We start from the raw sequence: 12,217 nt of genomic DNA, 5'->3' as shown, positions 1-12,217 counted from the left end.
TGATTTTAATTTATCTTTCACCGAATGAATTCCAAGCTCCCGAAAGTATGACGAATTATCATTTATGCATTCAATAAATGCGTAATTGAAGGACTGCTGAAAATCTTTCATGTGATATATATTTATGACTACACATTCTGAGCTTCTATCTCTCCAAGTTCATAAATATCAAGCATATACAAAGCAAATGCCGTGAAAATGTTTCAATAAAAACCAATAACTGTATTGGAATTCTTTTTATGAAAGTTTATTTCGAGAATAGAGGAGTGAGTGTTAGAATGAGAAACAGATTACTGTCAACACTCCAAATTTCCATGAATAGCTTAGTCATGTTACGCTTCAAAACATATTTTACTTCAAAAATATTGCTCACGCACAAAACCGAATCAATGTCGTTTTTTCCAGGTACTACAGCGGAATCGGCACAGAACGGTGATCGTCAGATCTTCATTAAAAGCCTAAACGCCTCATTTCTTCTTATACTTATGCAAATATTGTGACGAAATACGAATTCAACTGAAGTTATGTTTAATGTAAGAGTACTTTAGAATATATATATATACATATATACTTTTGAATATATATATATATATATATATATATATATATATACATATATACTTTTGAATATATATATATATATATATATATATATATATATATATATGTATATATATATATATATATATATATATATATATATATATATATATATATATATATATATATATATATATATATATATATATATATATATATATATATATACATTCCTATGTGATAAAGCATTAATATCATTTATCAAGCCTGTATTAACTGTACGTTTATATGTTTTTAAAATGTTTCTTTTTTTTTTTCAACAAAAGTATTTAAAATGTATAACAAAATTACAACCTTAACTTGAATATTATAAATATAGTTTAACATTTTACAGCAGAAGTGCAAATTATCTTTGGTGCACACGTTCGCATTTACTAACGTTCTTTGTTATTTTTACCGGGCAATTCTTTACCAACAAACTTCAGCCTCCAACAAGTGTATATTTATGGAACGTACTCAGACTGCATATAGAAATAAAACGCATTTCATTTATATAATAAAGTATCTGTTATTTTTTGTGCCAAATGTTATTGGTAACATTTCTAGCATTAATTTCTATATATATATATATATATGTGCGTGTGTGCATGTGCGCATGTTCCTGTGTATGCGTACGTGTGTGTGTGTGTGCGCATATGCATGTGCGTGTGTATCTGTGTGTATGTAAGGCTCAGTAACATTGGACCTTTTCTGACCCAAGCTTCACACAGTAAGTCAGATCCGCCGACATCTTACAAGGGAGTATCGAATACGCCTATATAGGTAAAAATATTAGTAATCATAACACCAACAACAACGAGAACAACAATGAAAATACTACGACTAAACTACTACTACAACTACTACTACTACTACTAATAATAATAATAATAATAATAATAATAATGATAACAATAAAAACAACAACAACAACAACAACAACAACAACAACAACAATAATAATAATAATAATAATAATAATAATAATAATAATAATAATAATAATAATAATAATAATAATAAACGGACCATGATAAAACGATGGCAAGAAAAGCCCCTACATGGTAAATACTGGGCTAAACTAAATGCGAAAGAAATAGACAGAGAAAAATCCCAGCAATGGCTGAGAAGCTCAGGACTCAAAGCAGAGACTGAAGGATTTTTAATTGCTGCACAAGACCAGAGCCTCCCCACCAGAAATTACCAAAAACACATAATGAAAAGAAATATAACAAGTAACTGTAGAATATGTGGAGATGGACAAGAAACAATAAATCATATTATCTCTGGCTGCCCAGTCCTGGCTAAGAAGGAATATATTCACAGACACGACAGAGCTGGGACCTATATACACTGGAAGCTATGCCAACACTATGGAATAACAACAGAAAAAAGATGGTATAAACACACGCCAGAAAAGGTCACAGAAAACGAGAAAGCAACCATACTCTGGGATATGCCAATACACACAGATAGAGAAATTAAGGCAAATAGACCAGATATAGTTGTCAAAGATCATGAAAGAAAAAAATGCTTTCTAATTGATGTATCAATACCAGCAGATGACAACGTTTCTCGAAAAGAAATGGAAAAACTTTAAAAATACAAAGACCTGGAAATAGAGATAACTCGAATGTGGAGTCTAAAAACAGAAACAATTCCTATCATAGTAGGTGCCTTAGGTATAATAAAAAAAATACTCAGACAAATACATAACAAAAATACCAGGACTTACAAATATATGTAACATACAGAAAATTGCACTACTGGGTACTGCACACATTCTACGCAAAACACTTTCAATACAGTAAACATAAAAGCACCACAGCAAACCACAGCACATACCCAAGGCGCACAGAGCTGCGCTCGGTAGTGAAGTGAAAGCACGTTATAAAACTAAAACTACTGAACAATAATAATAATAATAATAATAATAATAATGAAAATTCATGCTTTCCTATAAGCTTGCAAAGACTACAATAAATATAAATCACCATCTATATTTGGAGAACATCTTACTGTACGCGAGAAATAAAAAAAATGCCCGAGAAAAACGATACAATTCTCACAAGAATGCGTCATTTGATTGGTGCGAAATATCAATTTGCTTGTAAAGGGATATTATAAGAAACAAAGTTTGACAATGTGATCTGAATAACATTGAAGTGACACGTCATATGAATGTATTTCTTTTCTTTTTTAAGTTTAAATTTTAAATGGACATTTTTGAAACAACATCGGCAGAATTGATTATCTGAGATGTCAGTGGTGATATTTGTCAAACATAAAGGAAACAAGTGTTAATTCATCATACGCTTACAGTCGGAAGCAATTGTAATGCACTCTATTATGTATCATAGTATCATATGTATATTCACATATTAACGGAGAAAAGATACCTTATCTATAGAATCCAGCACACGAAATAAATTTGGCAGCAATACTCCTAGCACAACACACATACAGCGTGCAGAATGTATAAATAATAAGCTTAATGAGTGACGTTTACAAATGTATCAGTTAAAAATAGCAATGAAAAATATAATTTGTACTTTAATAATTATTGCGCCTGGAAGATATTAAGAAGAAAGAATGATCAACCCTTCATGCGCATGACAAACGTTTCAGATTTACATTCCAGCGTACTTTTTGTTCTTTGAAGTGTTTTTTTTTCTCTTTTGTGCGCTACTGGGTTTAAATTTGCAATCTGTTTACTTTTTTAAAATGAAATTAAATGAAACATGGCATATTGTATGCTAACGTTATCTTTGCAGCACTGGTTTTGTTATGACATTTCATATCTGAGACGCTTGATGAAGTAACAAGCGTCTTGGATAAGAAACGCAATATAATCAGTGCTGGTCGGAATTTGCATAGAAAATCTTCTTAGATAAGAATAATAAGTGATGTAATACCACTGCTAACACAATAGGACACAGTATTGGCTTATGAAACGTTTAATATACTTTTTCATGTATTATGTCTTTCCATACAGGTCATTAACATCAAATTGCATGAATTCAAAAAGCAATTTACTGCAAAGGAAGCGCTGATAAATGTTCGTTCTTTCCATGAATCTGGAGATTGAATCTTCTGGACATTCCAACAATGGTTTAAACAGTTTTACTTCTCTCTCACATATTATCATATTGGAGAAGACAAAGTTTGACAATACTGAGCTTCCAAAAGGCAGCGAGCTGGCAGAAACGTTAGCACACCGAGCAAAATGCTTAGCGGTATTTCGTCTGTCTTTACGTTCTGAGTTCAAATCCCGCCGAGATCGACTTAGCCTTTCATCCTTTCGGGGTGGATAAATTAAGTACCAGTTACGCACTGGGCTCGATGTAATCGACTTAATTCCTTTGTCTGTCGTTGTTTGTCCCCTCTATGTTTACCCCCTTGTGGGCAATAAAGAAATAAGAAACGTTAGCACGCCGGTCTAAATGCTTCATCTGTCTTAACGTTCTGAGTTCAAATTTTGTTGTGGTCGACTTTGCCTTTCATCATTTCATGGTCGATAAATTAAGTACCAGTTGCATACTGGGGTCGATCTAATCGACTGACCCCCTTCCCCCAAAATTTCGGGCCTTGTGCCTCGAGTAGAAAAGAATATTAATCTTTCAAAAATCGTAGCTAAGCGCAAGAAAAGAAACGCGGGGGAATATGCAAAATGATCTCTTTCTAATCACATTTTGATAATAAAAACAATTCCTTGTGCTGAGACAATTACCTACATTTGGTCAGTGGGCCCTAATCGTCTGGTGTTTCTCCGCTCAAATTAAGTGTTAATCTCTGCTCATCGTTGAATGTTCAATGTTTCTTGTGTAGATTTAATATAAGCAATGAAAAGTAGTTTCTATATAATCGTATGCGTCGGAATCAATGATGATTGGTTCAAATTGAAATGAGAATCGATGCTCAAAAGAGAATTGCGCCCCAAAAACCGATTACCCTGCGTTTCGTGAAAAAAAAAAAGAAGCAGGTTCCGTGAATCAGAGTGTTATGCCACAACGAAACACTTAATGCAAAAAAGTATACATATCTACTGAAATCATTGTACAAGCATTCACGACATAATTGCAAATAATTTAAGCAATCGTAAAGATGTGTTGCTCTTTCACAATAATACAAAACCATCTATTGTCAGAGTCATATTGGAAAACATTTGGGTATTTTGCCTTATGTAACTTTCTCTCTTGTTGTTTCTCGATCCGACTGTAGTTTTCTCATTGCAGGATTATATACAGATAAAACACTTTGTTAATTGTGAAGATTTTAAACATGATATTGAATATTTCTTTGTTTCGAAACCAGTAGGTTTCACGAGGTATGAAGAGGAGACTAAATAACTGGGGTTAAAATATCCCCAGTTTTAGGAAAATAATATAGTAATTAAACATATTAATTAAGCCTCGTTCTCAACATGAAGTGCGATTTCACATTTTCACAACCAACTGAGAATTAATGTATAAACATTCTAAATTCTTTCTCATCGATCTGAAAAAAAAAAGCAATACACTCTCTTTCACATAAAGCAAATGAACTTGTCAACTAAATCACTTAATACATTTGAATACGTCATCTACAACAGAAACAAAAGTAGTTGTCCTACAACATGTATAGGTTACGCAGGAACACACTCACAGCAACAAAGAATACAGAGACACATCTAAAATCCTAACCACATCGCAGAGTCTCGCGACGCTTAAAACGGCAAGCAATGTATTTTACAAGAATACACAGCATGAAGTATTTGCTACCAACCTATATTTTATTTCTTGGTAAGTAATTATATGATACAATATTCGGCATGTCTAATAATATATTCATTTAGTCTACAGTCAGTGTCACTGCTGCATTTTTTGTCTATCTGGCAGCCTAGTTTGGTTATATATAGACATATGTACATACAAAGAAGAGATAGCCACGTGTACACACACACACACAAACAGGCATGCACACCCGAGGACATATACTTCTTTTATACGTTCCGTTCATGTGATTGCTTCACTCACAGAACTGTGCTTTTCCTGGGACACTCTCTTTAAGGATATGGTAGGTGGAATCGTGCATAATATTTCAAGCCTTGCTTGTTATTATTTTCTACTCTAGGCACAAGGCCCGAAATCTTTGGGAAGATGGCCAACCCATTACATCGATCCCAGTACACAAGTGGTACTTAATTTATCGACTCCGAAAGTATGAAACACAAAGTCGACCTCAGTGGAATTTGAACTCAGAACGTAAAGACTGACGAAATACCGTTAAGCATTTCGCTCGGTATGCTAACGTTTCTGCCAGCTCGCCGCCTTAAGCCTTGATTGTTATTTCGACATCTATTATCTCTTGTATGTTAAGCAGATGGGGCGCGGAGTTAGAAATCCTGTTGCAAAACGATGTGACAATACATAAATTCTACAATGCACATACACACATACATATATAAATAAGCTTTATATATAGAATAATCACATACGTACACGTATGTATACAAGTCTACGTCAACTTACATCGTTTCGTGTTACGCATTTTGCAACTGTACTCCATTTATCCGAATTCACTCGGTCACTGCGATTATATTTGAAAATATATTTAATGATGCTTTTCAAGTTGAGTTGCATCCCTTGGAAAAAAATTTCCGGTTAATACAAAGATGTGTTTTTATATTTAGCCTCATGTATGTATGCATATATATATATATAATCAGTATTTTCTTTCTCTCCATCTACATGTATACGTGTAAATATATTTTGTATATCAAACCCATGCAGTTTTATTTGTATATTGATATCATCATCTCTATAATAATATATATGTGCGTGCTTATAAATACTTCATTTTTGTATGATTATCATCTTGTGCTATCATTGCATGTGCAATAAATATTTTATGCCGTCGACGACACATTAACATGATCAATGTAATTGTAGTCTTCGTATTTCCCAAATAAGTGAAAGTTAATTAGATTTGTATATATGTGAACATTGATTATTCGGAACAATAGTTCAAGTAGTTCATAATCATACAATTCCGAAAGTGGAACGAGTCACATCGGTGTTCAAAGCATCAAACTGTGTGATTCGATTATTAGGCATATTCAATATCGATAAAAATAACAATACGTTACGCGTTACGAAACAGTACTTAAATGTTCTGATATTAGAATATTCAAGCACCGAATAAAACACCATTAAAATAGTACAGATATATATATATGTAAAATTTCCTGGTTCTCTTAATAATGGTTGTAGTGTATTTAAATTGTGACGTTATACATTGTGGAAATATAGCTGTTCCCTTTTCAATGGGCATCGTTGATGTTCTTTGATATATGTGTTGTAGTGAGAAAAGTAGCTAAAATGCCATATCTCTATGACCTCCCATATACGTGTACTTGTATAGTTGTGCTTTTTATTAAATTACGTTTCTTACTCTTTTAATGGGTAACCGGGTGTATTTGGCATCAGACATTTCTCTGAATTGCAGATCATATATATTTTGATATTGGGTTGCGGAACGAAATTAATACATTGTCAAAAAGTATTTAATGCTTTGTATATTACAGCCATGTTTCAAATAATATTTCTAGAAATCGGCTGTCAAAGTTTATCAATAAAAGAGATAGATAGATAGATAGATAGATAGATAGATAGATAGATAGATAGATAGATATGCATGAATATATATGGATCTGTAAAATTGATTATCTCTACGCAAACATTTTAATTTGTAGGATTTGCGACATCGGAATTCTGCATTGATTCAGCAAACCAATTATGTCCGCTTGCCCTGGAAAAATATCCTTTAAAGCAGCCAGATACGAATTTCTGCAAGTATGTATATACATATATATATATATATATATATATATATAATAAACGCTTTTTTTAGTGCTTCTTCTGACTATTATTGCTACATTCGGTACTTCCTTACACATTATAGGCATATCTATGAAAAGAAATCTGTACTTTCTTGTTCCATGAGACCGCTCAGCCTCTTATATTCTCATACAATTTTCTAATACATTTTCATGATAATTTTTGGGTATACATGATACAAGCAGTTTTTAAATGTCTCTGTATTTGTGTGCATACCCATAACTAACGATATACATTCAGGCACAGGAATGGCTGTATAGTAAGAAGATTGCTTCCAAACCACATAGTTCCGGGTTCAGTCCCACTGCGTGTTACCTTGGGAAGATGTTTTCTACTATAGCATCTGGCCGACCAAAGGGTTGTGAGTGGATTTGGTAGCAGAAAACTTAAAGAAGCACGTCGAATATATATATATGTATGTATGTATGTATGTATGTATGTATATATGTATGTATGTATGTATCTATCTATCTATCTATCTATCTATCTATCTATCTATCTATCTATTTGTGTGTCTGTGTTTGTCGTCTCATCATCGCTTGAAAACCGATGTTGATGTGTTTATGAAAACATGACAAAGCCTTTCGGCAAAAGGGCTCGATAGAATAAGTACCAGGCTTACAAAGAATAAACCCTGAGGTCGAATTGTTCGATTAAAGGCGGTGATACAGCATGTGCGCAATCAGACGACTGAAACAAGGAAAATAATAAAAGAATATTAATAATCTAAATAATAAAACAATATTTTTTTACATTATTTACATTATTTACATTTGATGGATATTTGTCCTCATCTTTGTTGTTAACAACGTTTCGGCAAATATACCCTCTAGCATTTTTTAACAAATATCTAGTGATTCTTTAGAAATGTTTACGTAGCAACTCAGCAAAAATTTCGTAGAAAATAATACGTAATATTCGTGGTTTTAGACATTTGAATAGCATTCGTCATCTCTGCATCAAAGTCCGCTATCACATTGTGAGTCTTCCAGAATTCAGACTGATAGCTTCGCTGGAAAAACCTTACTTTATAACCTACAAGACTCTAAGATTACATGCAATATATATATGTGGGGGTGCGTGTGTGTGTACGTGTGCGCGCCTCTGTGTGTGCGTGTGTGCGCATGCTTCTGCGTGTATGTGTGTGGTGAGCGTGTTAGTGTATATGTCTCTCTTATATTAGTTTGTCATAATTTTGATAACATGTAAGGATTTCTATATCTTTTTACGAGTAATTGTTTCAATTAATAGTTCCCGTTCGAATATTTAGCAGGCTTTGAAAAATGCTAGGTTATTTTAATCGGGACCTCACAGATGCTTAATGACTACAGCAATATAATGAATAACCGATAACAAATTTAAATGTATGTGTGTTATGTATATATGTCAATGTGAATTTATATAATCTAACACTAGGAATCGCAATCATAGAATTATAAGTTTCATTTATTTTATTTCATGTAGACGTTTGGATGTGTTTCAGCACTGTTTTGATGCCATATTCCCGAATTGTAACGATTACTTTCATAATGTGCACGCGATAAGATGCAAAGGTAAGCTAGGTTCTATTACTTCACTTTTATTGTGAAGCGTGGTGTATAAGACAAATACTATATTAAAAGATAAATATTCCTGTTTATTTTGGTTTACATTTTGCGTCAGTATTACTGTAGTTTCTATTCAATTATTTGTCAAAAATGAAATGCGATGTTTGCGAATGAAAGTCAGTAATGTTACATATAAATCTGTTTTTTAAAACACTCATCAAAAATGTCTTCCATAGGGTGTTCAAAAGAATATATTGGACTTTACAAGACTTTAAAAAAAAACTTTGGAAGAAGTGTTGAAAGTGTCGTCCTTAATTTTCAATAAATAATTTGATTCTTCGATACATGATTTGAAATACATCTTCAAGAGATTGACGTGGTATGGACTGTGTGAAAAAAAAAAAAAAACACTGAGGAGAGACATTTTGCACACCCTGAAGTATTTTAATATAGTCGTAACATTTGAAGTTCAAATTTTATGCTATGTAATATGTCCCTGAGAAGGTAACAATACGTATAAACTGCTGATTTCTTCTAGTTCAATTAAAGACAGAAGGTAGATATAACAGTACATATTTTATTAGTGTAAACGATAGTACGCAATCGTTAAGGCATATATTCACAGATTATCAAAATAACTTTGATTACAAAATAAATTTCAAGGTCAAACTTTATTTTGGCCGTAACAATTCAAAGCCAATTAAAAACCTGACGCATTTTATATATATAGTTCTTATATGTATATTTTATATATATATATATATATATATATATATATATATATATATATATATATATATATATATATGTATGTATGTATGTACATATATGCGTATGTATATTGCAGATAAGAGACCTCCACCGAAAGCCGTAAGCCGAACCTCGATCTGCGGTGCGACGTCACTCGCAATTTTACTAATACTATTCATATTGATCTTGGTGTGATGGAATTAAATGCCTACTGGTAAGGATACAAATAATTTCGAGGAACAATTATGTATTCACATGTGTGTGTGTGCGTATGTGTTTGTGTCTGTGTGCATATATATATATATATATATATATATATATATATATGTGTGTGTGTGTGTGTGTGTGTGTGTGTGTGTGTGTGTGTGTGTGTGTGTGTGTGTGTGTGTATGTATGTGTGTGTATGTATGTATGCATGTATGTATGAATGGATGGATATATATATATATATATATATATATATATATATGACAGATTGCTAGCCACTACACATACTTTTTTTTTCTCTCCTTGTTTCTTTCTGTGTTCCTTTCTGTAGGAAAGCGTAACCTCGGAACGTGAAAGACATTCATTTCTCGAGCTTTGTACGAATACATTTGTTTCTTTTTTTACACCACCTGTCTTCGTCCTTTTTTTTGTTGTTATATATATATATATATATATATATATATATATATATATATATATATATATATATATATATATATATATATATATATATATATATATGTATGTATGTATGTATGTATGTATGTATGTATGTATGTGTGTGTGTGTGCATATGTGTACACACAGGCTCAGAAACTCATATATATGTTGTTTGGATTTTGAAAACTGAAAGTAATATTTGTGACATTTCACTAGTTTTGTAATTTTCCTGATATAATAGTGTATTACTAAATCTCACGTCACGCGGTTGCAAATATTTATGGAACAGTAATTAAAATTTCAAGAATTGCGTGTAAAATACTTTTAATAAATCTTTATTGGAGGTCTGCTTCCAAGTATAACATGACACGATTTGCTCTGTAATAATTAGGGTTAGAAATTGTTAAATAAATTTGGTATGCAATGCAACCGAAGTGTTTTTATCACACTTCTTTAGTATAGTGATATACCCGTATGTATAATAAAACAAGTTAACGCTAGATATTCTTTTCTACTCTAGGCCCAACGCTAAAACTTTTGAAGGGGAGAACCAGTCGATTAGATTGACCCTAGTATGTAAGTGGTACTGAATTTGTCAACCCCGAATGGATGAAACGCATTGTCGACCTCGGTTAAATTTGAGTTAACACAAGATATTGCATATGATATTAAAATCAAAATGGCATAGTTTTAGTGTACTATAGTTATTATTGATTGTAGTTATAATTTGTTTTATCAGTATTAACTAGTAGTAAAATATTAACTGTGATAATGTAAATTTTTCGCATTGCCATTAAGAATAAATACTTCAATAAGCTCTACCGCGATTGTGTTGATTTTTGTGTTTACGTAGTACTTTTACTCTGCACAGGTCAGAAACCATACAACCCTGATTCCTAAAGCAAGAATTTGAAACAAATATGAAAATCAAGTGTTCTGTGAATATCATTGCCTGAGATACGTTCAAGCTTGGTCGAAGTGAAGAATTCTTGGAAAATGCATCGGTATATTGATTCCATCGAGGAACGTATTTGATTTGCCGTCATTTTAAGTGATGCGCGGTATACGTTCCAGTTAGGTTGTTCTAAGTTCGGAAATATTGATAAATTTTATGAACTTTATTCTCGCTATTCTTCAAAGGCTCTGAATTATTAAAGAATAACTTGATTCTGCTTCAGAAGTGCCTTTATTTATCTCCATTGTTGCTCATATCACGATTTGAACTTCTTTAGAAATAGTATTATCTAGTTACATCTAATTATACTCACTCGCACACATACACGCAAACACGCATGTACTAGTATATACATTCGCATATATATCAGTATGCATTTATGCGTGTGTGTACGTCTACACAATTAAAAAAAAATTTGATTTACCGTAAACCTTGCTGCACTCTGGACTCTGTAATTTGCAATAATAAAGAAGTGTAAAAATTCAGTATCAAAATTATATCACAAAAACAAAAACATGCATTAAAATATTTTTCTATCTACGCATTGCATAAAATAGCAAGCTGATTTCAAATTAACAAGGGCCATGTAAGTGTTACTTAATATGTTAGATTTGAGTAACAGCTTACATGTTTACCCATATGCTACAACATGAGTATATCATTTCCCTTTGTTTTGTAAAATTGAAACGAAAGAAAAATGACAGAAAAAAGAGGAAGAACATTAATTAGTCGGTTTTTTTTTTTTTTTTTGGTGGGGGGTACTACAGGACAGACTCTGCTTTTACAGTACGGAAACCAGATAAAAGGTAGAGTCGAAAGAACATACATGCATGGGAGGTTCATAGAATTTGAAATACAAT

The 12,217-nt window shown here is 32.2% G+C and overlaps 3 protein-coding genes and 1 long non-coding RNA gene across 7 annotated transcripts in view; 2 read left to right on the top strand and 2 right to left on the bottom strand.

Annotated features, from left to right (window-relative positions):
• The window catches only part of LOC128249789 (uncharacterized), a 3,823-nt gene extending 3,253 nt beyond the window's left edge, over positions 1 to 570 (top strand). For both annotated transcript variants that reach the window (XM_052974289.2, XM_089366178.1), the window contains exon 4: positions 406 to 570. In XM_052974289.2, the coding sequence (XP_052830249.1) occupies positions 406 to 500 (95 nt within the window). In that variant the 3' untranslated portion in view covers positions 501 to 570. The remainder of the gene's footprint in view (positions 1 to 405) is intronic.
• Positions 1 to 6,178, bottom strand: part of LOC128249792 (uncharacterized) — a 27,859-nt gene extending 21,681 nt beyond the window's left edge. The window contains exon 1 of the long non-coding RNA XR_008265890.2: positions 6,090 to 6,178. This is a non-coding gene — a long non-coding RNA (uncharacterized LOC128249792). The remainder of the gene's footprint in view (positions 1 to 6,089) is intronic.
• Positions 5,025 to 11,582, top strand: LOC128249787 (uncharacterized). 3 transcript variants are annotated; one of them, XM_089366183.1, is made up of 5 exons: positions 5,038 to 5,360; positions 7,313 to 7,412; positions 8,922 to 9,010; positions 9,852 to 9,968; positions 11,274 to 11,582. In XM_089366183.1, exons 1-4 carry the CDS (start codon positions 5,300 to 5,302, stop codon positions 9,947 to 9,949), a joined length of 348 nt encoding a protein of 115 aa, XP_089222309.1. In that variant the 5' UTR covers positions 5,038 to 5,299; the 3' UTR covers positions 9,950 to 9,968; positions 11,274 to 11,582. The 3 variants fall into 3 exon arrangements, with proteins under 3 accessions (XP_052830246.1, XP_089222309.1, XP_089222308.1); XM_089366182.1 differs by lacking the exon at positions 11,274 to 11,582 and adding an exon at positions 10,923 to 11,221; XM_052974286.2 differs by lacking the exons at positions 9,852 to 9,968; positions 11,274 to 11,582 and adding an exon at positions 9,241 to 9,725 and having other exon boundaries at positions 5,025 to 5,360.
• LOC128249895 (uncharacterized) overlaps positions 7,245 to 12,217 on the bottom strand; it is a 36,823-nt gene continuing 31,850 nt past the window's right edge. The window contains exons 6-7 of the mRNA XM_089366179.1: positions 11,782 to 11,806; positions 7,245 to 8,147 (exon numbers count right to left, since the gene is read on the bottom strand). Of these exons, the coding sequence (XP_089222305.1) occupies positions 8,111 to 8,147; positions 11,782 to 11,806 (62 nt within the window). The 3' untranslated portion in view covers positions 7,245 to 8,110. The remainder of the gene's footprint in view (positions 8,148 to 11,781; positions 11,807 to 12,217) is intronic.

This window comes from Octopus bimaculoides, chromosome 18 (assembly GCF_046866305.1).
Source record: "Octopus bimaculoides isolate indiv1 chromosome 18, ASM4686630v1, whole genome shotgun sequence".
Classification (NCBI taxonomy): Eukaryota; Metazoa; Mollusca; class Cephalopoda; order Octopoda; family Octopodidae; genus Octopus; species Octopus bimaculoides.
This window is presented reverse-complemented; position numbering and strand designations above follow the sequence as displayed.

Excerpts from the sequence above, each read along its gene's own strand:
- LOC128249787 (XM_089366183.1), top strand. The coding sequence starts at position 5,300 with ATGTATTTTACAAGAATACACAGCATGAAGTATTTGCTACCAACCTAT. Across the intron at positions 5,361-7,312 it reads AACCTATATTTTATTTCTTG|GATTTGCGACATCGGAATTC; the intron begins GTAAGTAATTAT and ends TTTAATTTGTAG. Across the intron at positions 7,413-8,921 it reads CCAGATACGAATTTCTGCAA|ACGTTTGGATGTGTTTCAGC; the intron begins GTATGTATATAC and ends TATTTCATGTAG.